Source organism: Glycine soja, chromosome 15 (assembly GCF_004193775.1).
Source record: "Glycine soja cultivar W05 chromosome 15, ASM419377v2, whole genome shotgun sequence".
In the NCBI taxonomy this organism is placed as follows: domain Eukaryota; kingdom Viridiplantae; phylum Streptophyta; class Magnoliopsida; order Fabales; family Fabaceae; genus Glycine; species Glycine soja.
The window spans coordinates 36103838-36131289 of record NC_041016.1 but is presented as its reverse complement, the minus strand read 5'-3'; the positions used below and the strand labels follow the sequence as shown (position 1 = coordinate 36131289).

The 27452-nt window shown below is 30.6% G+C and overlaps 2 protein-coding genes across 2 annotated transcripts; one reads left to right on the top strand and one right to left on the bottom strand.

The window, feature by feature from the left end:
* The first annotated feature begins 5679 nt into the window (after positions 1-5679).
* On the top strand, positions 5680-11567 carry LOC114388117 (probable inactive leucine-rich repeat receptor-like protein kinase At3g03770). The gene is made up of 7 exons (XM_028348450.1): positions 5680-7642; positions 7999-8129; positions 8667-8907; positions 9203-9405; positions 9500-9546; positions 10255-10366; positions 11130-11567. Exons 1-7 carry the CDS (start codon positions 6124-6126, stop codon positions 11385-11387), a joined length of 2511 nt encoding a protein of 836 aa, XP_028204251.1. The 5' UTR covers positions 5680-6123; the 3' UTR covers positions 11388-11567.
* Positions 11568-19857: 8290 nt separating this feature from the next.
* Positions 19858-23526, bottom strand: LOC114387698 (cyclic dof factor 3-like). Its single transcript, XM_028347902.1, has 2 exons — positions 23323-23526; positions 19858-22190 (listed from the first exon to the last, which is right to left on the bottom strand). Exons 1-2 carry the CDS (start codon positions 23323-23325, stop codon positions 20886-20888), a joined length of 1308 nt encoding a protein of 435 aa, XP_028203703.1. The 5' UTR covers positions 23326-23526; the 3' UTR covers positions 19858-20885.
* Between the last annotated feature and the right edge of the window lie 3926 nt (positions 23527-27452).

Sequence of the window (27452 nt, the reverse complement as noted above, 5' to 3'; positions counted from 1 at the left end):
TTGTTCTTGACTCATCTTCTCCTTGAAGTGACGTCTCCAATCACCTTTCCTCCTTCTCCATTTCGCTGACATTGATATTCAAGAAGCAAATGACTCTATTCATGAAGAAGATCCAAGGCCTACAAGCTCTACATGGAGCTACAATAAATCCTAGTCCACAAGTGACTTTTGAGAACACATGATTCACCTATCCATAGATCTAGGTTTCTCCCTTCAACCCAGCCTTCCTCACTTCAGTATACTTAGCTAATACCCCCACTTAGGTGCAAGGGATTCTAACGGTTTCATTTTAAGATTCGCATTTGATACATAACCATGATTTCTAGCTAGCTAAGCAAAACAAATAAACCATTCACTTCCTTGAACTCACTAACGCTTAAAGGTAATCTCAACACACCTATACTTGCACCATTACGGTAACTTCACACTTTAGGTTAAGGGTTCAACTGATAATTATGATATCTAACTCCCTAACTATGAAATTGATTACGTCAAGGATTTTCCTACTCAAGTATCAACTACTAAGCTAGCTCTAATAGATGAAGCTAGACTTATAACAAGATTCTTAAGAATTCTACCCATCTCTTCTACCTCAGATTCCAACTACTAAGGTTCTCACATCATTTCAGAACTAACAATAATGCCTCCAAAACATGAAGGCGCACACCATGGCTACCAACTCTAGATCAAGCGTAGAACAAATCCTTCAATGAGTCTTGAGCTATGGAAGAACATAGGCAGCTACTTGACCTCCTACAAGCACTCCTCTAAACTTAAAACTTACTTCGAATATTTTACTACTCCAACAAGGACCTACTCGGCTAAGGTAGCACTCAACTAGTTACGGTGACTAACTTCTCTATGAAACTCAAATTTTACTCCCTACAAGGACCTCACAAAAGCTTCAACTCACTCTAGTCATCTCTAACAAAGGTTACGATTAGCTCAAGGAACTTTCAGGATAATTTCTTGGTTTGACTACTACTTAGGGACGTTTAATCTTAATCTTAGGTTTCCTCTCATCCTAGAACAACTTCTACTTAGGAAGGATCTATAGCCCATGCAAAATTAAAATGCATAAAACACCCACAAAATTAACCTCAATTTGATTCTCTAAGGATCCCTACACATGTTCACTCTAACCCCAATTGCGATAAACTCATCTCTTACCTCTAAGTGAGCTCACGTGTGTAGTCCGGCAGTGATAACGGCATCTCTATGGTTCCCTAAGAATCCTCAAGTTCTTCTTCTAGTTTCTCTTCTAGGGTTTCCAAGCATTAGAGAGAAGGAGAAAGGATTGGAGCCTTAATTTTACTGTCTTTGTGTGTAGGGTATTTCTCTCTCTACAGAAATTATTTCAAAAATCCCAATGGTGGTAATGTGGGAGAATGATTTTCGAAGGAGGTGTCCTAATTTCTGGATAATCCAACGATTAATATGTCCAGGATCCTAGTTTTACTGGACAAATTTGGATGTATGCAGGGAAAAAAAAAGAGTTTTAGGAGAGGAAGAAGAGAAAACAAATCTGAGAGGAGAAAAGAGTGTAAAGATGTATCCTAATTATAAAAATTGACCTAGTATGTCTCTATTGATAGCTAGGATACTCTGAGCCCATTATTTACTATATTTTTCTTTATTTTATTATTTTATAAAAAGGAACTCATTTTACTCTTTCATTAAATAAATAACCAATTAAAACATCTCTTTATTTTCTAAAATATCATTTTACTCTATTTATTTTCTAGGATCCCCCAATAATTTTGTAGAACAGGGCACAACCCTACGTCATTCTTCCATAGACCTAATTCATTAAACACCATAAATTAATTCAAATAGATGGGGGATTTGTTGATTGAAGAATTAATAAAAACAAAACACAAAATTAAAAAAAATACTAAAATAGATTCAAATAAAATCAACCCAAGGATTGAAGCTTTCAGTTAAATCATCATAGTTCCAAAATCATATGATGAATTCATAATCATGCAATCTAATATGAGTTCATAAGATAATCATCTCACATGTATTCTAGAAAAATTGAGAAAACATGTATTCAAAAGATAACAAAAACTCTTAATTAAAATTGTCAACATTGTTCTTCTTTCTCCATTACATGGGTTTATATTTATTGGGAAGTAAAAAATATAAATTTTAAAAAATCCTAATCTTATCTGACCTAAAGGTAAGATAAAATAAAATTTTAATCCTAATAGAAGAAACAAATCTTAATAAGATAGAAACTTCATTCTAATAACGAAAACAATTCCAAAGATAAGATAAGATAAGAAAATATATCCTAATAATATTAACTCTGAATCTCAATAATCAATATTAAATATATCAACATATCTTTGAATATCTTTTTTATAAATCTCACTTAAACTCTCAAAAAATCTACTTAAAAGTGTAACTGGGCCACTAATTACAAATTAGGCGTAAAAATGTTAAAGTTAAAAATTCAAGTGCATGAATGCATTATTGAAGCTCAAATTTGACCCATGAATAGTCCGAATTAGCCTGAACTTGTGAGATACAAAATTGTAGAATTTCCTCTTATCTTTCAAACAAGATAAAAATCAGTTAAATTTGAGCTTATTGTAAAAAGGTATGTCATATATATTAAAATAGTGTTAATAATAAGAAAATATTCAAAAATTAATAAAATTCAACACTCTTGGCTTAATGAAGTCCAATGTTACAAAACTCAGCTAAAAGGGCAAACAATAATCATTAAAATATGTCAATTATGTACAAAATGGATCACTAATAAATATTAAATAATGTTCTATCAACAAGCTAATATTGTTGCTTACAATCAGGAAGGACGACAAAATTTCATGCTATCTCCCATGATTTCGATTTTATCCCCTATGTATTTTTTCATCCATATATTATAAAAATGAAATGAAGGGATCTTCTTTCTGTTTTTTTTTAAAAAAAAAAAAACAAAAACTTTCTCTAAAACTTAAACAAGAAAATGCAAGAGCTATTAGACGTCATTGCAAGTATTGTAGTTTCCGATCAGTCTATGAACTTGTGATTGTTATGTGTTTTTCTTATTTTGTGCTTATTTTTAAAATAGTGAAATTTATTCAAAAAATATGATATATTTGATGAAAATATTAAATTTAGTTCTTAAATGTACAAACGGTAAATTATTATTGTAATTAAATTTGTAAAATCAATTTTGTCATTAAATTATGTTTGAAAGACTAATTTGATAATAAGTTATTTTTTAGAATCAATTTGATATTAAATTATAAAGTTTAGAGATAATTTAATCTTAAATTATCTATTAGATTAATTTATTGCATTCTTTACATATATAAAATTAAATTTAAATTTTTTATCTTTTAAAAATAAAATTATCAACATTTCATATTTTCAATAGGAATTTCACTATTTACTTGTATGTCTTTAACGAACAAGAACAGAAATGAAAAGCAGACCCGTGAAGTTTGGTCCCGCGGGCATTTGTCCGTTTCACTCACCAGGCGTAAAAGGTTACGTTTTACAATTGACAAATGTATCACGAGCTCAACAATATATTCTCTGTCCGTTACTTCCTTTTCCTAGAGTGACACATGGATGCACGAATTTTGAAATAATATAACGGATGGGTAAAATCATTAACTTATTCAATATTTATTCAGAATTCTTAGTTATTCTCGTGACATATCTACTGGATTCATCTCCAATTCATCTGTTACTATGGCATCCAATGCCTTGAACATGTTACTTTAGAAATATTTGGTATACTTAATGCTCGTTAATAGTATTTAAATTTTTATAATTTTATTATAATAAATATTTTATTTTTTCTCTTTATAAATTGCTTAGGTATGATATGTTATAAATTTCAAATAATCATTATTAGGGCAGCGTTTCTTTTTTTTTAAAAAAAAAAAAAAACATCAGCATTTGAAAAGCGGGTCGAGGTGGGTTTGAAACATGACAATTACATGTCATTATTATTTAGAAAATATGTTTTCTTTATCGGTTATTTATTACTTTTTACATCGATTTTTGTAATCGATGTTAAAAATATTATCGTCAATATCTGTTAAAAAAAATCGTACAATTTACAACATCGATTATTTAAATAACTAATTTCATCTAATAAGAATTACATCAAAAAATATATATTAATGTTGACAAAAACGATGTTAACATAAGTTTACATTGATTTTTTTTTATAAAAAATCAATGTTAACTTATGTATTAATGTTAATAGTTAATATCAATTTTTTTGTAAAAGTCAATATTAACATTGTAAAAATCTGATATTAACGTTTTGAATATTAACATCGACTTTTTGTAAAAATCGATATTAACATACATTAACATCGATTTTTTTTACGTTAACATTAATTTTTTTAAAGAAAAACTGATATTTACAATTACTTTCTTTACGCAAACATTTACAAATAATTAGTACCAAACTCTACTCGACTCTCAATTTATTTTTCTTCTTCTTTTTTTATTAATCGCTTCCCATCTTTAAAATGAAACTCCCGGAAAGAATGTGCATATGAATTTAAAATAATATTCGATTGTTTGCATGCTACCATTGCTAGAAATTGGTGAGCATTAACTAAGTTTGTGTATGGTCCCAAATTAACTGGCCATTGTAAGTGTAAAACAAAACCAGTGAATTGTTTAAATTTATTTATTGAAATAAATGGTTATTTTAATAAAATAAATATTTTTATTATTATTTTTAGTTATTCTAAGAAAAATCATTTATTTATTTATTTTAATAAACAAATCTTTTAAGATTAAAAGAATGGGATAGTGTGCGCAACTTCCTATGTAAAACGACAAACTACTTTCACATTTTCGTGTGTCCTTGAGTGCTATGATATAATCACACAATTATTTATTGATGCCTTAATAATCTGATATGCATCGGGAATGCAGAACCCCCTATATTTTATGATTAGACATTTTCACTTATAATATCTTCCTTTTTCACAGTCACGTTATTAGGGACATTAATCTTGGTGTTTGGGGGATAAATGACAATTTTTTTAAGAGAAAAAAATAGATCTAAGGCAAAACTCTTTGTTATGCAAAAATATTATTTCCTCCCTTCTTTATTATTATAGGTAAAAAAAAAAATCAATCAACCTCATTTGAATTTGTTAATCTCCCTAAGAAAAAAAAAACTATCGTTTATTAAAACTTAATATTATGAATAAAAATAAATCATTTGAAAATAAAATTTCAATTAAATAAATAATATTCTAAAAATTATTTCACTAAATGTAATAATATTATTTAAAATTTACTTATATTTAAGACTATAATATTTAAATTTTTTATCATCTATATTTGAAACCAAAGTAATATTATTGTATATTAATTTTTTACTTACATTGTCTTAACTAGAACAATTATTGTTATGTTATTCATAAGTCTTGTGTATGGAATATGGAAAGAGGATATATGAAACTCAGTTTCTATACACTTAAGTAACATTGCTATTGTTATGTTATTTTTTTTAATTAATATAGAAAGTAAAAGTGTGAATCTAACTTTATTTTATTGTTCATATCATTTCTTTTTAGTTTTCAAAACAAACCGTAACTTAATTTTACACCAATTCACTAAAAAAATAAAAAATCTGAAAGAGGAACCATTATATTAGGTGGCTTGTTAGAGGAGACAAGAGAGAGAGTATGCCAAACCACAGCCACAGTCGCGCTCCAAATTTCAGTAAGATACAGAACAAAAAGGTACACATTTTTATAGAATATACAATACAATATAAAATTAGCCTTAGCCATTAGGTAACTAGCGTATTGTCATGATACTAACTGCACCCAAACTAAAACAAAAGCATAAGCACTTTACATTGCAAATATGGTTAACGGATGAACTGAGAATGTGGTCCACTGTAAAATGTTTCATGTTTTGCAGTGCCTAGTGCTTCTTATGTGTCAATGCTTAATGCATGCCATGGAAGATCAGAAAGAACTAGAGTGAAAAAAAGATGGTTGGTTTCATTTGTATTGAATGAATGGCAGAGACAGAAGCTTGTTCCTAGAAGCCTAATCCAAAACCCCTTTGTGTCCTTATTTATCCAAGTGATCTCTCTCTCTCTATCCATTGGAAGAGAAGATGGCATCAAAACCAGTTTCCCTTTCACATTTACTCCTTTTAACCTTGTTTCTTGCCACCATCCAACTCTCAGAGCAGTTAGAGTTTTCTCAGTCTCAAACACTACTCAAGGTTCAGCAACTTCTTGGCTATCCATCAGCACTAGGTACTCTCAGCAGCACCACAGACTTTTGCAACATTGAACCTACCTCATATTTGACACTAGTCTGCTATGAGGATAGCTTGACACAGCTGCATGTTGTTGGCAACAATGAGTATAATCCACTGCCTCAAAACTTCTCCTCAGATACTCTATTTGCTACACTAGGCACTCTTTCAAGCTTGAAAGTCATTTCCTTAGTTTCTCTTGGACTCTGGGGGAACTTACCTGAAAGCATTGCTCAAATGTCTTCATTGGAAATACTTAACATTACCTCAAACCACTTCAGTGGAGCCATCCCTTCTCAGCTTTCACTTCTGAGGAACCTTCAGTCAGTGGTGCTTGATGATAACAACTTCAATGGTGAGGTTTCCAACTGGGTAGGCTCACTTCAAGGTTTGGCTATGCTTAGTATGAGGAACAACTGGCTTAGTGGGAGCCTGCCAACTTCATTGAATGCTCTTCATACCTTGAGGGTGTTAGATCTATCAAATAATCAGTTATCTGGGGAACTTCCTCATCTTAAGAATTTGCCAAACCTTCAAGTTCTTAACTTGGAAAACAACACATTTGGACCTCATTTTCCTTCTCTCCCCACCAAGTTGGTTTCCCTTGTGCTTAGAAATAATAGCTTCAGGTTAAGTGTCCCTTCTAATTTAAGTTCATTCTATCTGCTCCAAAGGCTAGACCTTTCATTGAATGGTTTTGTGGGGCCATTTCCACCATCCTTATTGTCTCTGCCTTCCATCAATTACCTTGATATTTCCTCAAATAAATTCACTGGCATGCTTCTCAATAACTTGTCATGCAATGATGATCTCCACTTTGTAAATTTGTCTTCAAATCTTCTGAAAGGGGAACTTCCCACTTGTTTAGAACCAAAGACCAGGGTTGTTCTGTATGCTAGAAACTGCTTATCAAACAAGAACCAAGATCAGCACCCTTCAGATTTCTGCAGCAATGAGGCTTTGGCAGTGACGATCATAACCCATCAACAGAAGCACAAGAGAACAACTAGTAAAGCAATTATTGTATCTAGTATGGGAGGTCTTGTTGGTGGAGTGTTGATTGTAGGAGTGGTCATCTTGGTTGTTAGCCGAGTTCATAAGAAACAAGTAGTGAAAATACCTTCAAAGTCTACTTTGGAGCATGCTATCAGTCAGGAACATAATGAAGATGAAGTGAAAACTACTACAAGGTCCATAATGGAGCATATCATCAAAAGGGTTCCTGACAAACGTGCTGTGGAAACACTAACAAGATCCATAAAGGAGCATGTCATGAGCCGGGTGAATAGCAAGCGTGTTGTGAGGGCATCAACAAGGTCCATAATAGAACATGTATCATCAGCAAACACAGCAAAACTTCTCAATGATGCAAGTAAATCCTCAAATCTTTTGCCTTATTGGTTCAAAAGTTTTATTTTGAAACATGAGATTATTTGTGTTCAAGTTTTTGGTTTAAGGGCTAAAACATAATTCTGAGAATATGTTGTTCTGTCTGGCTGTAGATGTATCAACATGCAAAAAAAAAATATTGAATTTAGAGTAGGAGACATTTCAGGTTTTATTTCTATGACTATAACAGATTAGATCTAATAAAATAAGTGCATATCTATTGTGCTAAAGTGCAGAATGTATCATAGAAATCAAGGAATTAGAGCATGTCACTCACAACCTTCATTTCTATTAATTATTACATGTCACATATAGTCATTTTATTTTCTTTGTTTGCAGGGTATATATCAGAAACAATGAAGATGGGAGCCAGCCTTCCTGCTTATAGGACCTTTGCTTTGGAGGAACTTAAGGAAGCTACAAACAATTTTGATGAATCATCTTTCATAAGTGAAGGCCCACGTGGTCAGGTATGTACTAGAGATTATTAAGGTTGACAGAATCATATATATAGTTACCTACCAAATGCTTGATGCCCTAACCTATAGAACTGTAATTTTGTGATGGCTCCGACTTGACTCTAGATACTCCATACTAGAACAAATATGTCAATAATCTGGACAACACATAAGTGTATGTTGCCAAAAATTAGGCTTCATATAACTATATATGAATAATATTTGAGAAAACTTGTTGTTAAGTACAAAGTCCGCGGCTATGTATTGTCTTTAGATGAGGTACATTTGAATCTCTGGCATGACTTCTGTTGAAAATTATATTCACGGGGTAGCTAGCCATCTATCTCACACTTATTGTAGAGTTTATTATACTCTCATTTGCTTATTACAGTATATTTTCCCTTTGTTGTAACTGGAAACTTTTGCATAGGTTTGTATTGTTTAGGCTCTGTAGTTCGCCCTGCTGATTATGCATATAATTTTTTGCATAGTTGTTCTCCATTATCTTTGTGACTTGCAAAATTTAATTTACTTTAACTATCATGGCAGATTTATAAAGGGGTGCTTTCTGATGGAATGCAAATTGCTATTAGAGGTTTGAAAATGAGAAAGAAACATGGCCCTCAGACTTACATGCACCATGTTGAGATGATTTCAAAACTAAGGCATTCACACTTGGTTAGTGCACTTGGGCATGCTTTTGAGAGCAACCAAGATGATTCAAGTGTAAACAATGTATTTCTCATATTTGAGTTTGTTCCAAATAAAAGTTTAAGAAGCTGTGTTTCGGGTAAGGAAACTTTTCCATCACAATCTTCCTTCTAAATTCCCACATACCATAAATTTCATTAATTTTGTACACTAAAGTCCTTTCTAGGAATTGTTAGGTTTAAGATTTTGTTTTCATTTTCTACTTTTGCATGTAATTCAAAAATGTCAATTTGTTTTCATTTTATTTCCTATTTTCAAATAGTTGCTTGAAAACAAATCATTGTAAACGTTTTCTCAAACCAAACAGGACCTAAATTTTTCTCATGTTCAGATAAAAGGAAATGAATATTTCCTCTAACATATACTTTCAATAGGATCTTCTGGGGAAAAGCTTTCTTGGACTCAGAGAATAACAGCTGCAATTGGAGTGGTGAAAGGCATTCAATTTTTGCACACAGGGATAGTGCCTGGACTGTATTCAAATAATCTGAAGATAACAGATATTCTTTTGGATAACAATCACAATGTTAAAATAAGCAGTTATAATCTGCCACTCTCTGCTGAAAATAAAAGAATGGTAAATGGAACAAATCTTTGTTTATATTACTACTACTATATCTTCACTCATTTCTGATTTTACTCATCAAAATTGTTTTCTTTAAAACTTTCAGATCAGCAATGGAACTTCCCCTGGCTTTAAAGGAAATGTCCAAGCAAGGTAAAAAAAAAAAAATAATTACCGATATTGTAATAAAACCTAATTTTAGCTACTAAGAGAATAAGAAGTGTTATCTAAATACACTCTTTACTATTGAGTGAAATGAAATTCATGTAAGCGTTTACTAAATGACACGGGTCCCACTCTGTTCTAGGTTGGTTTCATTCCCCTATTACATGGGTTCCACGTGAACTTCAGCATGAAAAGGGTGTGTTGATTCGATGGAACTTTCAGGGTTATAGTATTTAGAAAATTAAACACAACAGAATTAAATGTTTTGACACTGAATGGGGGGGTTCACTGTCATTGGATTTTCCCATGAAATGCATTTTATCACATATGCTCTCTGTTTAAAGTTGAAATATATATACTAGTTGTAGAAATAGACAGGTAAGAATTTTATTAATTCTTTTTCACCCCCTGATGCATATTCCCTTGGATAAATCTCAACCCTGATCCATATATATCTGCTTCTTCCAATGCTAACCACTCCATTGGTATCTCTAATGTGAAGAAATGTTAGTAAAACCCTCAATTTGTCGACCCTTAAATGTTTCAAATTTCAATGTCTACTATCATGTGGACTTATTATAAAATCTTTTCCTGAGTCTCGTACTACTAAATTGGTGCTTTGTTGATTGTCTATAATAATGTGTAGTTCTTTTCAATTGGCATTAATTGAGGTGATTACATTAATTATTTATGCAGGATCAAGGATGAAGACAAGAATGATGTCTATGACATTGGGGTAATCTTGCTAGAAATCATTCTGGGACGACCAATAATGTTCCACAATGAAGTTGGAACACTAAAAGATCTTGTGAGTATTACCTTCAAGTTTCATGCTTAAACATTTTAGACTAGTTATGGATAAGTTTGCAAATTTAACATTAAAAGTACTTTGATTTGCTAAAATACTGAGGGACTATACAACATAAAAAAATTGTACTTTATTTGATTTTTAGAATAGCATAAGTGCTAGATAAAAACAGCTCAAGATATGAGTCAGTACAAAACTAGTTTTCATGAGGACAAAATTTACATACAGTTGTTTAAGTGATTTTGCTAATGTTCTCCAACCAAACTTGCATTTTCACTTTTGGTAATGTATGTTGACCTTTGATGCAATTCAATACCAAAATTATCTAAATAATTCCATCTAAGTTTTAATCTTTTTATTATCCACTAAACTGAGCCACAAAATTTTGTCCTTAGCACAGAAAGAAAAAGAGAAAGCTTCGCTACTTCATCTTCCCAGCCCTTTGCATGAAACGTTGCACAACAAAAAGGATATTATAGTAAATGTGTTATTTTTTCCAGTATGCATATCAAACTGCAGATAGCACAATATAGTCCTGTTTGTTGGTCATCAAGCAACTAATGACACAAAATTGTCTTGTGATTCATTTACTTGTGTTGTACTGTACTCTTTGTAGTGTCCCATAATATAAATCAAATGCAACCTAAGCAACACTGTGCAACATATCTGAATTACAACCTAACTTTCCTGTGTTAAGCACAAGAGGTAGTAAAGTACTTCCACCTAATTCTAACAATTAATGTTATTGTGCTCTCTTCTGCAGTTACAGGTAAGCATCAAAACTGATGACATAGCTAGAAGGAGTATTGTTGACCCAGCAGTTCACAAGGAATGTTCAGATGAATCATTAATGACAATGATGGAGATATGTGTAAGGTGTCTCTCTGGTGACCCAACTGAAAGGCCTTCTGTGGAAGATATTCTCTGGAATTTGCAGTTTGCAGCACAAGTTCAGAATTCATGGAGAAGAGACTCAAGTGATCACAGTTACTCACCTGCACCATCCTCCAGGGAAACATAATTAAGATTTGTAAGAAATTTCCAGCAACTAATAGGGTGTATGTTACCTTGTACAAAAGTTTGATTTTACAGCATTGTCACAATTTTATAATCATGTTCATTATCAGAATTCAATTTGTACGTGTGCCTAAATTTTTTCCCTCTTATTTATTTATTTCTTTTTGTTATGGTTTTCATCCAATTCTTTGAATGCATAAAGTCAATCTCTAGTATTTCAATTTTTCACTTTCCCATTACCCAACTCATTAATTTTGATGGAAAATCGTCCTCAAGTAGATAACGTCATGTAACTAAATTTATGATATGGCGGCCAAAATTATGATCATGGACAGCTTATTAAAACCTCCATTTAATTGGATTGATGTCTTCAATGTATGCATGTTACATTTTTCACCTCACGTCAACTAAAAAACACAAGTTTTTTGTTTTAGGCAAAAAACACAAACGCTAGGTTTAGTAACTTTAGATTTGATGTATTTATTCCTAAATAAACTTCAAATTAGATGTAAATCGATTGATTAATTCAAGAGGTAAAACTAAGCACATACTTACATTTACCCTTATTTGAGTGAATCCATGATGACGGTGGTAGTTGTTGTAAGTTGTAACAATCAATTTCACAGTTTTTATGATTATGACTGTATGGCCTATGCATTAAATTCATCCTGTACTTCCAATGTAGTTGTTTGTTATAACAGAAAAGTGTCTCTGGTCATGGCCTCGTGACTCTGAAACATAAGCGGTGTTAGAATTGCTTTGAATATAGTATATACTACTTTCTTCCTACCAAGGTATGAGAAAAGTAACTGACATTTTCCAGTGTAGGGTCATTACATATGACATTAAAACAGCTAATTCAAAAAGAGATTCTATATCTTCAATTTTGGATAAATATATATTTTCTTTCTTAAATTTGTTAAGCGTTTACAATTAAATTCCTAAAAAAATGAAAAATTAAAATTTTATTTTTGAATTTGTAAAAAGTATGATAAATTAGTGTTACTGTTAGTTTTTTCTATTAACTTAAACGGAGGTGTCTGTTTGACACTTTCGATGATAATATGACAACTGGCGGTTATCATGTGTCATACACGTGATTTTCACGTGTCATCTATATGGTTATCATATGTCAAAAAATTGACTTTTTAATTTGATCTTTGAACTTAATAACTTGTTGTCATGTTAATCATTTAAGGCTATGGTATAAGATTACTAGTTATGAAATATAATAAAAAAAGAACGGATAAATATCTATTTTTATCTTTGAATTTGTTAGGCATCGATAGTTAGGTCTTTAAAAGATGAAAAATTAAAATTTATTCTTGAAATTATAAAAAGTGTAACAATTAGTCCTATAATTAATTTTCTTTAACTCCAATGATTGTGTTTATGTAACACTTTTGGTGATGTCATGACAACGGACAATTGTCACATGTCATTTACTTGACTGTTACATATCATTTACATGACTATCACATGTCAAAAAATTAACTTTTTGATTTGATCTCTAAACATAACAAATTGCCATCATTTTAGTCCTTGAATTTAACAACTTATTAACATTTTGGATCTTGAATTTAACATGGACTATCATTTTGATTCCTAAAAGTACTTTTAAATTTCCAATTAAGTCTCATTTTGCATGAAATTATTAGCATAAACATTACTATATTCTCGTACTTCTATTCTTTCTCCAATTCTATCATTTAAATTATACTATGAATATGAAACTAAAAGTTATGAGTGATTACATCAAAATAGTAAGTGTTAAACCCAAGACATTACTAACATTATTCTACAAGGTTCCAAACCAGATATTCTACCCAAACTAAGTTATTATCTTATATGCTATTAATATGTGTAGAATATTATCTTAATTAATTAATTAATTTTATGAAATAATGTTAATGACGAACAAACAGTTAAAAAAAATACTTGACCCGTCATAACAATTGAATATAAAGGGGACATGAAAAATAAAAGTATTAGAACTATTTTCTTACATATCCTTTTGTAGTTTTTACATTGTTGTTCAAAGATTGAGTATTACAGGACATGACCCATTATAAGTTAAAAATATACTACCTATAAAATTGAACATAAAATATAGTTGTTGTTTGTCATGTTGGAGTATACAATATATACAACCTACAAAATTGAGTATAAAAGTTCGCCTATTATATTAGTCATGTTGGAGTATACAAAATAAAATAAAATACAATAAAAGGTGAAAAACAAAAGTATCCAATTTCATCTTAAATTTTGGTCGAATAAAATGATCAATTTTGTATGTCTTTGTTTTTTAATTTCCTCCTTAATTAAATAAATATCCTAACTTTTAAAAGTAAATTATTTGTTAGAATTCAGACGTGCTTTTAGGAACCAAAATGTTAGCAATTGATTAAGTTCAAAGATTAACATGACAACAAGTTATTAAGTTCAAAGATCAAATTAAAAAGTTAATTTTTTGACATATGATAACCAAGTAAATGACATGTGACAAACGTCCGTTGTCATGTCATCACCAAAAGTGTTACATAGACATAGTCATTGGAGTTAAAGAAAACTAACGATAGGATTAATTGTCACACTTTTTATAATTTCAGGAATAAAATTTTAATTTTTTCTTTCAAGGACCTAACTATCGGTACCGAACAAATTCAAAGATAAAAATAGATATTTATCCGTTCTTTTTCTTTATTATATTTCATAACGAGTAATCTTATACCATAGTCTTAATTTTGCCATCTCACTATATTTATGATGACATGCACCATGTAATTGTAACAAGTGTTATAATTAGAAATTATTCCACTTTGTACTGTTCCTAGTCTTTAAAATTTTGTACTTTGAAGGGAAGTTTTATGGCTGTCCTCCTCATCAAATAAGTTGATCGCAAGATTCTCTTTACTCAGATGTTGCAAAGACTGCATTTGAGTTTCAAAAAGACTTGTTATGTTTTCCTTTTTTTTTTTCAAAAAAAGAATAATGTTGTGATCATTTGAATGTCTCCTTGTAGGATGATAGGCGAGTCTTTGTGATCATTTGAATGTCTTCTCCATGAATTTTGAACTTGTGTTGCAAACTACAAATTCCAGAGAATATCTTCCACGAATGCCCTATCAGTTTGTTCATTGGAGAGGCCCCTTACACATTTCTCCATTATTGTCATTAATATTTCATCTTTGACATTCCTTGTGAACTGTTGGGTCAACACTCAACAATACAAACTACTCTACTCTGTATCATAAGTATTGATTCTTACCGGTAACTAACCGCAGGAGGGCCACAAAAGTGCATTTCTCCATTATTGTCATTAATATTTCATCTTGACATTCCTTGTGAACTGTTTGGGTCAACACTCAACAATACAAACTACTCTGTATCATAAGTATTGATTCTTACCTGTAACTAACCGCAGGAGGACCACAAAAGTGTTTTGGGAATAATTTGTTTATACATGCATAGCAAATTATTTTGTATTCCTTCGGTTCTTAAATATAACACTCTTCTCATTTGTTTTTTTTATAAGATTCTTTTTAATTTTTAGATGTATTAATTATTTTTCTCCTAGATACTCTTACTTAATTATTCTCTCTCCAAACATTAATAGAAGCAATTAAGTGGATACAAAGATGAGAAAAGGATAATTTTGGAATAATAACACAAATAATTGACATATTTAATATGATTAACTAAATTAATTATTTTTCTTAAGTGACGTAAATGATTTGAAAGGGTCTTACAACAACTTTAGTGCCAGATTTTCAACAAGAATTTTAAGCTCAAGATCCGGTCTTCATAAGATCTCCCAATAAAGGAGTTGGGCATATCTCCAGCATGGAGAATGGGTTCTTGCACAAAAACCCTTAAGATCTGAACATTGTTAGAAAAACATTTTTTTTTTGCTCTGTCTCCCTAACACCAAAATGCAGGAGAAACCAATAGAAGAGGAGATGGAATGATGATGAAGAAGAAGAAATTAGTAGGGGGAGAGACCAACAAGCGTTGGGAAAGGAGGCTGCAACGGAGTTCTAGAAGGGGGAAGGGGGAGGAGGTCGTGGTGGAGGGTGAGGTGGAGGGAGAACGCATCCATCGCGTAGGAAAAGGGAGAAGGAGGCCGCGGCCGCTGCAAAAGAGGTCGTGATTGAGGAAAAAGAAAAAAGAAGGAAGAAGAAAGAAGAAGAGGCGTAGGATGAGGCTGCGATGGGGGAAGAAGAAAAGGCATGCCTGGAACAGGAGAGAGAGGGAGGAAAAAATTGAAAAAAAGAAAGAAAAAAAGGAGAGAGACTAAAGGGCAAAAATGAAAATGTAGGAGAAAAAATGGGTAGGCAAGCCACGACAGGCACTATGTACACAGTCATCGTTACTCTGTTGCATATTTGGGAACATTACTGTCACAAGAATAATGAAATTTGATTTTTCTTTGTCATTAATGTGTTACATTTTTATTTATTATCAAATTTATGTATTTTTTATTTGTTTAACATTTAGTCACAAATAAAAATTAAATTTATGCTCATTTTACTATTTTTTTAATATTTATAAATTTTTTTCTTCCATGTTTCATTAAATTTAATTACTTAATTAATTATATTTAATTTAATAAATATCTAAATATAATATTTAAAAGTGGGATCCATATGGAACCTACAAAAAGTTACCAAAGATCCCAAAATGAAATCTACCATTAAAGAAAAAAATGAGAGAGATCTTAAGAGATCTTATTACATGATGGTGGGTAATAAATTGTGTGAGATGTTGTGTTATACTTGAAATGTGTGTTCTGAACACGTGATTAATGTGAAGTTGTGGTATGTGATTTTGTGATTAAATCCTTAGGATAAGTGATGTTACACAATGAGTGGTAAAATGATGCGAGTTGTGCTAACTTGAGCTTATTATACTTATATTGTGCGTGTGTGTTGTTTGTGTTTGGATTCTATGATGATCTCGAACCTTGTGTTCATGAGATTAAATGGTTAGGCAAACGACTTTAAAGAATCTTGTACTAGAGGACGCTAGGACACAAAACTTTAATAGGATGTGACATTAGGGCATGGATTTCTATATTATTTGCATAATGTTGTGAACATGTTACTTTATGTTGTTCCACTTCTTAACTTGTTTTCCTTTTGTAAAAAAATAATTGGATGACCTTGTTTTGGATCAGAGATATTTCTATACCCTTATTTTTGTTAAGTTTTTAATTTGACTATTAATATGAATGTGAATCTTTTACCCACGTGAACTCTTTTATGCTTAGAAAATAAAATCTATTTTATGTAATTTCGCATTTTCATGTATTTTATTATATAAATATGTATATCGGAGTAAATGGTATCACAAGTGTAGTTTGAAGAGCGAGATAGATGCTTCAGCATTCGAGTAGTGCTCAGATCATTCATAGTGTTGACAATGGCCCAATGAAGAGGCATCAAGCACCAAACTGATGGGAACCTCCCCAACAAGGGAGCTTGAAGTGCAATGTTGTTGTATTCAAAACGAGGGTTTTTTCTTTGCACACCCAACAAATTGTTGGTACACCCAGAACAACATGCACAATTTTAAACTTATGATTTTTATTTACAATTTATATATGTAAATAAATTAATTATTAAATCAAAATTAATTGTCACAAAATTTATTATGTAAATTTACATGTGCATTAAATATACATTAGAAATTTTAGTGTTATGTTAGCGACATTAATTATTTTAAAACATAATTAGTCTATTAGTTCAGTTGGTTAGAGTGTCATGCTAATAATTTTAAATTAATTCATAAAACATATTTTTGAAAGTCAAAGGTATCCGTAAGTCTAATATGGATTGACAATCCGTAAGTCCTATTATGAAAGGGCAAAATTGAAATTGCACATGTTGTGCTAGGTGTGGGTACCAACAACTTGCTTGGTGCGCAAAGAAAAATCCTCAAAACAATTATGGGCAGGCTGTTCAGGTCCAATCTTTGGTGCGAGATTTTGTTCCCAAGGTGGTCGAAGGAGAAGCAATTGCAGCACTAGAAGCTATTAGGTGGCTAAAGGAATTAAACTTAAAACAGGTTATTATAGAGGTAGACTATCAAAGTGTAGCTTATAGTATTGCTTCAGCTAACATTGAGTTGACCGAGTTTGGCAGCATAATTAGGTGCTGCAGAGACCATTTGATAGCAGAACCAAGTTATAGGGCATGATTTGTTAGAAGGCAAGCAAATCTAGTTGCACATGGCCTAGATAGGGCATCTAGAGATTATGCTAGTCCTCAAGATTTCTATCATTTACCAAATTGTATTGCTGAGTTATGCTCTCATGATTTAATAATATGAGCATGTTTCCTTAAAAAAAACTGTTTCAATTTTTTAAAGGTTAAATACTTCAGGAATTACTCCCTTTTTTCAATGTCTATGATGAAAATAAACCCTACAGACTTATCATTTTTCCCTAAAGTGTGCAAGAAATAGATTATGACAATCATCTAACCATGGCATTGCTTTCTAGCCTCCGCTTCTTGAAGTGTTCCATTAACCAATTCACCCCAGAACCTCCAAAGTCCATCCATATATGATTTTACCTTTCATAATTTTTGGACACTTGTGCACCCAGCAAAATAGGGAAATTTCATTTATGTCCTTTCATAAATACTCATATAAATCATCAATCCGTATGAATTATTTTTTTATTATTTAATTTTTTAATTACTTTTTATAAAAAATAACTAATTTTTTTTTAAAATAAAAGAAACTCATACATATTGATGATCCGTATGAGTTTTTTATTCTAATTTTTAATTATTTTTTAAAAAATAATTACAAAATTATAATTAATCTAAAAAAAACTCATATAGATTGTTAATCCATATGAATTATATGCTTATAAGTTTTTTTTAAAAAAATAATATTAATTTTTTAGTTATTTTTTCAAATAATTTTAATAAAAAAACTCATACGGATTGATGATCTGTATGAATCATACGAATTAACAATTTGTATGACTAATACGGATCATCAATCCGTATGAGTTTTTTTTTAAAAAATAATTTTAATTATTTTAATATGTTATAGAAATTAATTTTTTTTATATGTTAGCAATAGTTTTTAGCAATTTTATAAATATTAATTTGGTAATATTATTTAAAACATTCTAAAAAATCACCAAACTTCACTGTATATCCTTAACAAAGCACGTGCACCACCAACGACAACAAACACGCACCAACGGAAGATAACGAAAGCAAGCTTCAGTTACAGAGTGGGGTTTTACGAAATCAAAAAGACACTGCAAAAATGAAAAAAAAAAAGGAATATGCTATTTATAACCCAAAATGCCTATAAGGACAGTTTTTGCATTTTGGGAAACTATTGGATGTACTAGCAAAAACGCTAGGTGCCCAAAGCAATTCCCCAATTCGCATGAGGCTTATGAATTGATCAATTCGTATTGGACTTACAGATTATTATATCAAAATTAATTGTCACAAAATTTATTATCTAAATTTACATATGCATTAAATATACATTAAAAAATTTATTGTTATATATAACGACATTAATTATTTTATAACATAATTGACTTATTAGTTCAGTTGGTTAGAGCATCGTTTGGACCTCAATCCGTATGAGGCTTATGGATTGGTCAATCCGTATTGGGCTTATAGATTCATCAATCTGTATCAGCTTTACAGAAGGACAAAAATGGAATTTTACTATTTTGCTGGGTGTGCCAGCAATTGTATTGGGTACACAAAGCAATGCCCTATGTCAATATGTGAAATTTGTCCATCATAAAAGTTCATACCACTCAACCATTCGAGAGATCCTAGTCCTCTCCAAGATGAGGTAAGAACAACATGTATTCAACAGTTCTTAGTCAAATATATGGTTGACCGGCCAGAAGCCCAAGCAAAACTTTTAAGTTACCTTCACATTGCTCTAATCTGATAATAACCTGAGCCCCTCTGTTCCCTGATTTTTCACCTTCTAGGGCTCTAACTCAACAGCAATAAGTACAAATTCAGAGTTAAAGAATAAAAGTATAGTGAACACGTATAATTAATGGACTTGAATCTCATTTTGAGTTACTTTCTAGGGTAAAATCTTTAGTCTCAAAATATGTTTGAAATTGAGTTTTAGTCTTATAAAAATTTAATGTTTTTAGTCCCTATATTTAAAAAAAATGATGTGGTATTTGTCTCTTATCATCAGTGACTAAAAACATGTGTTTCGTTAAAATGCAAAGACTAAAACATATTAAAATTTATAGGGACTCAAATCGAATTTAGAGATATTTTATGGGACCAAAAATATATTTTATCCTATTTTCTAATAGAAAAGTTGAAGTGATTCTGAAAGCTACTCCTAAAATGTTTAAGCTATGGAACAGTCAACAAATGAAATAAGATATACAATCATATGATGTATGAAAACTGCAAAGAATTTCATGTTATTAATCTCAAAATAGTATATGCCTGATTTATTCCTTTGGCAATGAAAACCAGAGTCCAGGAGGACACTGTAATTTTGCACTATATAAGCAATGTCTTCTACTGTAAGAATTTGTGGTCAGCATTTATTCATTACAGTGTGGACCAATCCATCATATCCTGCTTATCATATCCATGATGTGGTTCAGCAATTTCCAACCCCAGGCTAAAATAAAATAGCCAAAAAGTTTTCTCAGCATATCCTACTTATCATAGATATCAGAAACAATAGCTATGACAAAGGTGAAAATGACAACAGCTATTAATCAACGGAAACACGGAATGAAGAAAAACATAAATTAATCAACTTCTACGCAAAAAATGACAGGTAAAGTCAAAAGGGAAAAGTATGTATTGTGCTCTAAAATATGCACTGATGTCTTGAAGCAAATATATGACTATAATTTACCTGATCGCAATAGAGATTGTCACCAATAGCATCATTTTGACTTCATCTATGTATAAGACAAGAAGAAAATTTGCTACAACAAGCCTGTGGCCTGAGGCATTTTTCTCTTTGCTATAATCAACTTTCAATATACAATACAAGGCCAATCTTTTGGAAAAAAAGGGAAGAAAACAATAAAATAAATTCCTCAAAAAGTCAGAAAACAGCACATAAAGAAGTCAATGCAAATTCCTAACCTAAGATTGACTGGACAATGATGAAAATATGAAGATCAAATGAAACAAAGAATCAACTCAAAGGAGTAATATCTTGATTGCAACTGTTTAGAAGCCTAAATATCATACCTCAGTCAGATTTCAAGTTCTTCCATGACTCTTTCTTTACCATGAAGCAAATGGTGACACAAGGTTGAGATTCTTATTGACTGGTGAACATACAACTTAAAATTTCTTCAAGGTTCTTGCCATGGCTATCTTCTTTAACATCAATACATGGAATTATCCATGACAGAAATGGACTTTCAGAAGTCTTCTGAGCCTCATCCAACTACAAATGCCAATTTGACATGGTTGAGCTGACAAAACCAAAAACTGTAACATAATACAGGATTTTACATTCTTTCCTGAAAAGATTCAGAGCGCGAGAAAGCAGCAGGGTTAGCCCTTAGAATTTGATTATCATCTAAAATATGAGGACTGGCCTGTGACTTTGGTTCAAATGATTTAAAAACACTTCCTTTCATAATGAATTTGTTCTGTTCAGACTTTGTCCCCAAAGTTGACCATATAGAACTATTTGCTGCCTCTTCTGGGTCATTAATTCTTACAGTCTTAGGCACCCAAAGATTCTGTTTCATTGCATCTTCCCCCGGTGTACTTCCATCTCTAGGATGTTTTCCCAAGGTTGGGGACCTATTACCCGAACAAGTGCTGTTGCTAACTGAACATGAAGACAATGAGATGCCACTAAATGCAGATCCAACCAATGAAGCCTCTTCTTTTTGCTCAGCCCAGCTTGACATAAAACCCGAATACGAATAAGGCACCCCTGGAAGTATTACTGTTGGCATGGAGAAGCCAGGAACTGCCATCATAGTTGAAGAATCGGTGTAAACAGCTCTAGAACTGATGTTACTAGGCCTAAACTCCTTGACATTCCAACATGGATTCCATTGGTAAGGCCATGAAGGAACATGATAATAATGAAATGAATGTAAAGGAACTAAACCATTAGAGTGTTGTGGCAAACCAAGCTGCTCTATTTCACTAGATCTCATAGAAGAGCTGGAAGGCTCCTCATCATCATCATCTTTGAGAGTGGAGGAGTCCACTTCAATCTTTGTCAGGCCATTGAGACTTAACACAGTTTCTAAAGATTCACTAAGAGGAGTTTCCTCCCCTCCTTTGATAGGTCTTGAAGTCACAGGAAGTTCATTAGATAAGAGAAGCATATCACTAGCAGGTTTAGAATCTGTCTGGATCACAGATGCAGCATCAGGAGTCATAGGTATCTGACAATACTGAGCCGAGTGCTTATTCTTACGCTTGCCAGTCCCAACAGGAATGTTTCTAATCGTCCCCCCAGCGGTCCAATACCTTTGGCAATTTTTGCAGAAATGCCTAGGTTGGTTAACATTGTAATTGTTGAAGTAGCAAAACTTTGTTTCCAAACTATTGCAACGAGGACATGGCAGGACCTTGTCTGGCTTCTTGAAAACTTTTTCTTGATGATCAATTTCTCTTTTAGCATTCCTGTGTTCATTAGTCCTATGAACTACTTTAGGCACCAGTTTCAGTGTAGTATTTTTATTCAAGTTTGGAGTACCATAACCATATTTGTGTGGATCAATCAGTTTGTTAGATACTTCATTCAAAGGAACATCTACTTCATTGTTAGTTGATTCTTCAAGTCCATTCTGCAATTGAGGACCATTCTGTGTCAGCTGGGCATACATGGAATAGACAACTTGCAATAAGAATTAAGGCCAAAGGCGCTAACTCTGTGACAGAATGTATGGGTTGGCATAAAATATGCATTCCAATATAGATAATTAATTATACAATAAAAAAACCACACATTAAGCACATCTCAGTATGTCATGGTAATGCTCCAGCGAAGTGATTAACAGTAGATATACAATGGGACATTGAGAATCAATTTGAAAACACAATCACCTTCAACTTCTAACATAACATAACAAGAGTAAGAATCTTCATTCACCATGCCACTATCCATATTACATTGCTACAGCTATTATAACACAACCCACTAATTTGGCCTCATTTAAACTGCATAATGTTCATTACCTGTTAAACAATGCAGTCCAATTTTAAAAACAGAATCAAACACAAATAATTCAAATCAAATTCCACCTCTTATGTTTACTATAGAACCACAAAAATCAAAGCATGATTTTCTTTTATTTACTTTATAGTTCCCTCCCTATAACAAGCCTCCCTACCTTTACAACAAGAGCCTTATTCCACTAAGTGAAATCGGATACATGGATCTATCAATGTTATTGGACTCAGTTAAAGACCAAATTCTCAAGAATATTATTCACCACTGGATCCCTCTTAACAATTTTCTCCAATGTATTTCTTGATCTCTCTCTACCCTTTTTCACATGGCTAAAAATGATACAATCTACTCTTCTCAATAGCTTTATTTTTTTAAAAGAACAAAAACAAAACACCTTCGGATACCTGGTGCATAATATTTTCGGGGTAGGCATGTGAACCACATTGAAATATTCATTATACAAATAACTAATAAGCTTGCAACATGAAGACCAAATCTTGACAAGAAAAAAGAAAAGAAAAGAGTTTCCTATCATTCAAACAATCAAAAGCAAATCGTGTATAGCTTTCATACACCCATTTCAGTAAGGCAAATAAAAGTCCAGCCTTTTCTTATTGTGATTTTAAAAATGCAAACTATAGCAAGAACCTTACTGAAAAACTTTCACAAGAAAAAGAGCAGCACGTGAGAAGGAACAAATCACGAGAATGAAAATTAAAGAGTAGAGGAGGGTTGAATGGCATGACCATGATGATGATGGGTTGAAGCAAAGGCTGAATCTGAGTCAAAGAGAGTATCTGTGAAGTGAATGGTTGGCTTAATGTGAATGTGAATATTATGAATATCTGCTCCCAAAAGCTTTATTGCAGAATCTTGAACTTGGGACATGCCTCAACTGGAACCCAGTCAGTTACTTAGGACCCAAAAGGTGTCTTGAGATGGCGCAACAAGCCAACAACAGAACCCACAACCCTGGAAACCAATCTGTTTATTTGCCAAAACAAGAAAATAAAAATTAAATGATATTTTGGAATTAGCCTTATAAGATTTTAACATACGGGCATTTTTTTTTTTACCATATAAGTATGAAATATTAACTAATTTTTTAGGTTGTTATTGAAGAGTCCAACTAGTCACTTTTAGTAATTTTTTTATCCACTAAACTCAAATTTAATAACTTACTTTAACGATTTGAATCTAATTCTACTTGGCTAATATAATGTTAGTATGAGGCAATGAGCATGTTGGTTTTATACCATAAATTAAATTTTCATATTATATAAACTTTTCGGTATTCATGTTTCATGTTAAATTTATAGTATCCAGAATAGATTATCATTTATATAAAAAAAAATTATCCAAACCATATAATCATTTTAGGATAAATAGTCACTTTTGTCTCTCAATGTGTAATTCGCTGAAAGATAAAAATACAAAATATAGTCCCTGAAAGTGTAAAAAGTGCGACAAATATATCATGTTGTTAACTTCCATCCATTGTCATTAATAAAGTCGCCTACGTGACAAAGAAGGACAAATTTGTCACTGAAATTATTGCCAACGTGGATTGTCAGCATAGGGGCATATTTGTCATAATATTTTTTTTACTTTTCGTCTTCTGACTCCCCTGATAAGATAAATGCATCCCTAAAAGATATAAAAAGTATGACAAATATATTCAGACGTTAATAATATATTGTAATTTATTATTATTATTATTATTATTATTATTATTATTATTATTATTATTATTATTATGTGGTTGTAATTTAGTGCTATTCATTTAGTACTTATGTAATATATTTTTGAATTTTCTTTTAATATATATATTATTATTATTTTTTATTTCCTCGTCAAACCTTAATCTTTACTGTTAAAAAAACTTTATCTTATATTTTATAATTTTATCAAATTTCTACTAAATTTTTCACTTTTAATCTTTAAAATTATTCTATATCTCAATTCCAACTTAAGTATTCTAATATTTAGATTGAAATTAATATGTCAAGTGTTTCGAGTAGAAAAAACACAACGAGTCACATGACCAAATTTATTTATTTATTTATCTATTTTTTAAAATAATATAATCAAAAAAATTTTAAAAAAAAAATCTCAGAAAATTTAAACTAGATAGAACTAAAGGGAAATTATAAGTTTTTTTCCTTAATCAATAAAATGTATATATATACCTCAAATATGAAAGAATCTCGTGGATAAACCTTATGTGCTTCCACTCAAGATAACCCTTATTATACATAATATGAATGATATGAAAAACAGTTACTAACAAATAAAGAATCTAAATAAATTTAAATAAAAAATATAATAATACTCAAAATAATACATAGGTTAACTTAAAAAAAACTAGTACAAAGGTTTATTACTTGCGGAACGTAGAGTTGTATCTCTCACTGATTTAGAGGCTACAGCGATCTTGCATTCCATTTGACATATTATGGAAAAGCATATAATAAAGATTAATAATTAATTGAAGAAACAAAAAATTTTAAGAAATAAAAGTCTTTTATTTTTTTAAATGATAACTCAATTGATTAAATTTTGTGAGACTTTTTTTAAAAAAAATAGTTGATTAAATTTTTTTTTCTAAAATAAATAAATTTGGTCTTCTAGTCGATTTTGTTTTTTCTACTCAAAATTCTCGACATATTATTTTCACTCTAAATATAAGGTTACTTAAGTTGAAATTGGGATATAGAATAATTTTAAAGATTAAAAATGAGAAATTTAGTTGAAATTTGATAAAATTATAAGATATAAGATAAAGTTTTTTTAAGTGTAAAGATGAAGGTTTGACAAGGAAATCAAAATAATATATATATATATATATATATATATATATATATATATATATATTAAAAGGCAATTTAAAAAATATATTACATAAGTACTAAACAAATATGAGCATTAAATTATAAACACATAATAATAATAATAATAATAATCATTAGTCACAATTTATTATTAACATTCGGATATATTTGTCACACTTTTATATTTTCGGGGACTAAATGTTGTATTGTCATCCTTCAGGGATGCATCCGTCAGTGGCGGGGTGAAAAGATGAAAAGTCAAAAAACTATTATGACAAATATGCCGCTATGCTGGCAATCCACGTTGATCATCATTTCAGTGACAAATTTGTCTTTTTGTGCCACGTAGGCGACTTTATTAACGGTGACGGACGAAAGTTAACGGCAGAATATATTTGTCGCACTTTTTACACTTTTAGGGATTAAATTTTATATTTTCATCTTCAAGGACGCATTTGTCAACGAATTACACATTGAGGGACAAAAATAGCTATTTAGCCATCATTTTATCATAAAATATGTAAGTAAAGTAAACCTTTTTTTAGTATGAGAAAGTGGATGTTTTTTAACCCAATAAATTAAATATTAATCTCGTTCATAATATATTATTGTCATTGATTTAAGAAAATTTGGTACATACACAATAAACATTTAATTAAGTTTAATAATTTAAAGTTATTTTATTAAAATTAATTGTATTCAATATTAATCATAAATAAATAAGAAACACGTATGATATTATACCCAAATTTTATCTTTATATTGATGAGCACATAGAATTATTTCTTTTTAATCTTTATAGGATGATTACTTTGTGTTTAAGAATAGATTGTTAGAAATAAATAAGTTTTTTTTAAAGGTTTTCAATAAAAAAATTTACTTTAAAATAAATTAATTCAAACATGCTATTGAACGAACCCATTGCTTACATTACTTATTGTAATAAAATAGATAAAATTTATATGGCTTATTTGACAATCACTTTTTGAGTCTACTAATTCTTTTAAGGGTAAAATATATTTGGTTTCTGTAAAATTTAAAAAGTATTAATTTGGTTTTTATAAAAAAAATTGTATTCATTTGGTCTCTATAAAAAATAAAATGTATTTATTATAGTTCTCAATGATAACTTCATTAGATGGTTCATTTATGTTGTAAACAGACTTAATTATAACATACTCATAAGAACCAAAACCTATTATTGCTTCATATTCTCCTTTAATCTCATTAAAAACTGTAAGAAAATAACTCAAGTGTGAACATAGTGAATTGTGTTCCATGATAATATTATCATGGACATTATCCGTTAACAATGTTCAAATTCCAATAATTAAATTCTCCATGCACCAAATAAAAGATGCATCATCCGTTCTGGATTAAATTGTTAATCAAAGTTTGTACGGTTTACGGTTTATCATTCTATTAAGAAGAAAATAATACAGCTAATAGCCTAATATACCTAAGATTTTGTGGAGTGGAAAATAAAGTTTGCGAAGGCACTTGTTAATTAAACAAATATTAATTAAAAAAATATGTTATGGAGAAAAAAAAATCTTTTTGTTTATTTCTAAATAATTACAGGCCTCTTGTTTTATTTGCAAACACATGTTTATTTAGAGTTTTAATTTTAAATTACAACTTCAATCAACACTTACAATTTTAATTAAACCAATATTTGGATCAAAATTGATCACTATATAAATTGATCTTCGAATCTTAAACATTAATTTAACTCAAATTGTAAGTGTTAATTAAAGTTATCATTTACAACTAAAACTCCTAATATACATTTGTGAGATTACACAAAATTATCTTATAGTAACAAGCTAAATATAATTGATCATACAAGACCTTTGACTCCATATCATGAAATTCAGTTCATTCTAGACTCTCGAATATAACTAACGTCATTGTAACAAATAAGCATTCATTACATATTGTAACTATGTTAGAATTTCTATTGACTTTAAAATGAGTATTTTTTTTTAGATACCCACTCATTCTCACGATATCTCAACCTTATAAAAAACCATTGCTAAAAAGAA

Bases quoted from the DNA above. Each gene is read 5' to 3' on its own strand.
- LOC114388117 (XM_028348450.1), top strand. From the start codon at position 6,124: ATGGCATCAAAACCAGTTTCCCTTTCACATTTACTCCTTTTAACCTTG. The intron at 9,406-9,499 runs GTAAATGGAACA...TAAAACTTTCAG, and splicing joins CTGCTGAAAATAAAAGAATG to ATCAGCAATGGAACTTCCCC. The intron at 10,367-11,129 runs GTGAGTATTACC...TCTCTTCTGCAG, and splicing joins TTGGAACACTAAAAGATCTT to TTACAGGTAAGCATCAAAAC.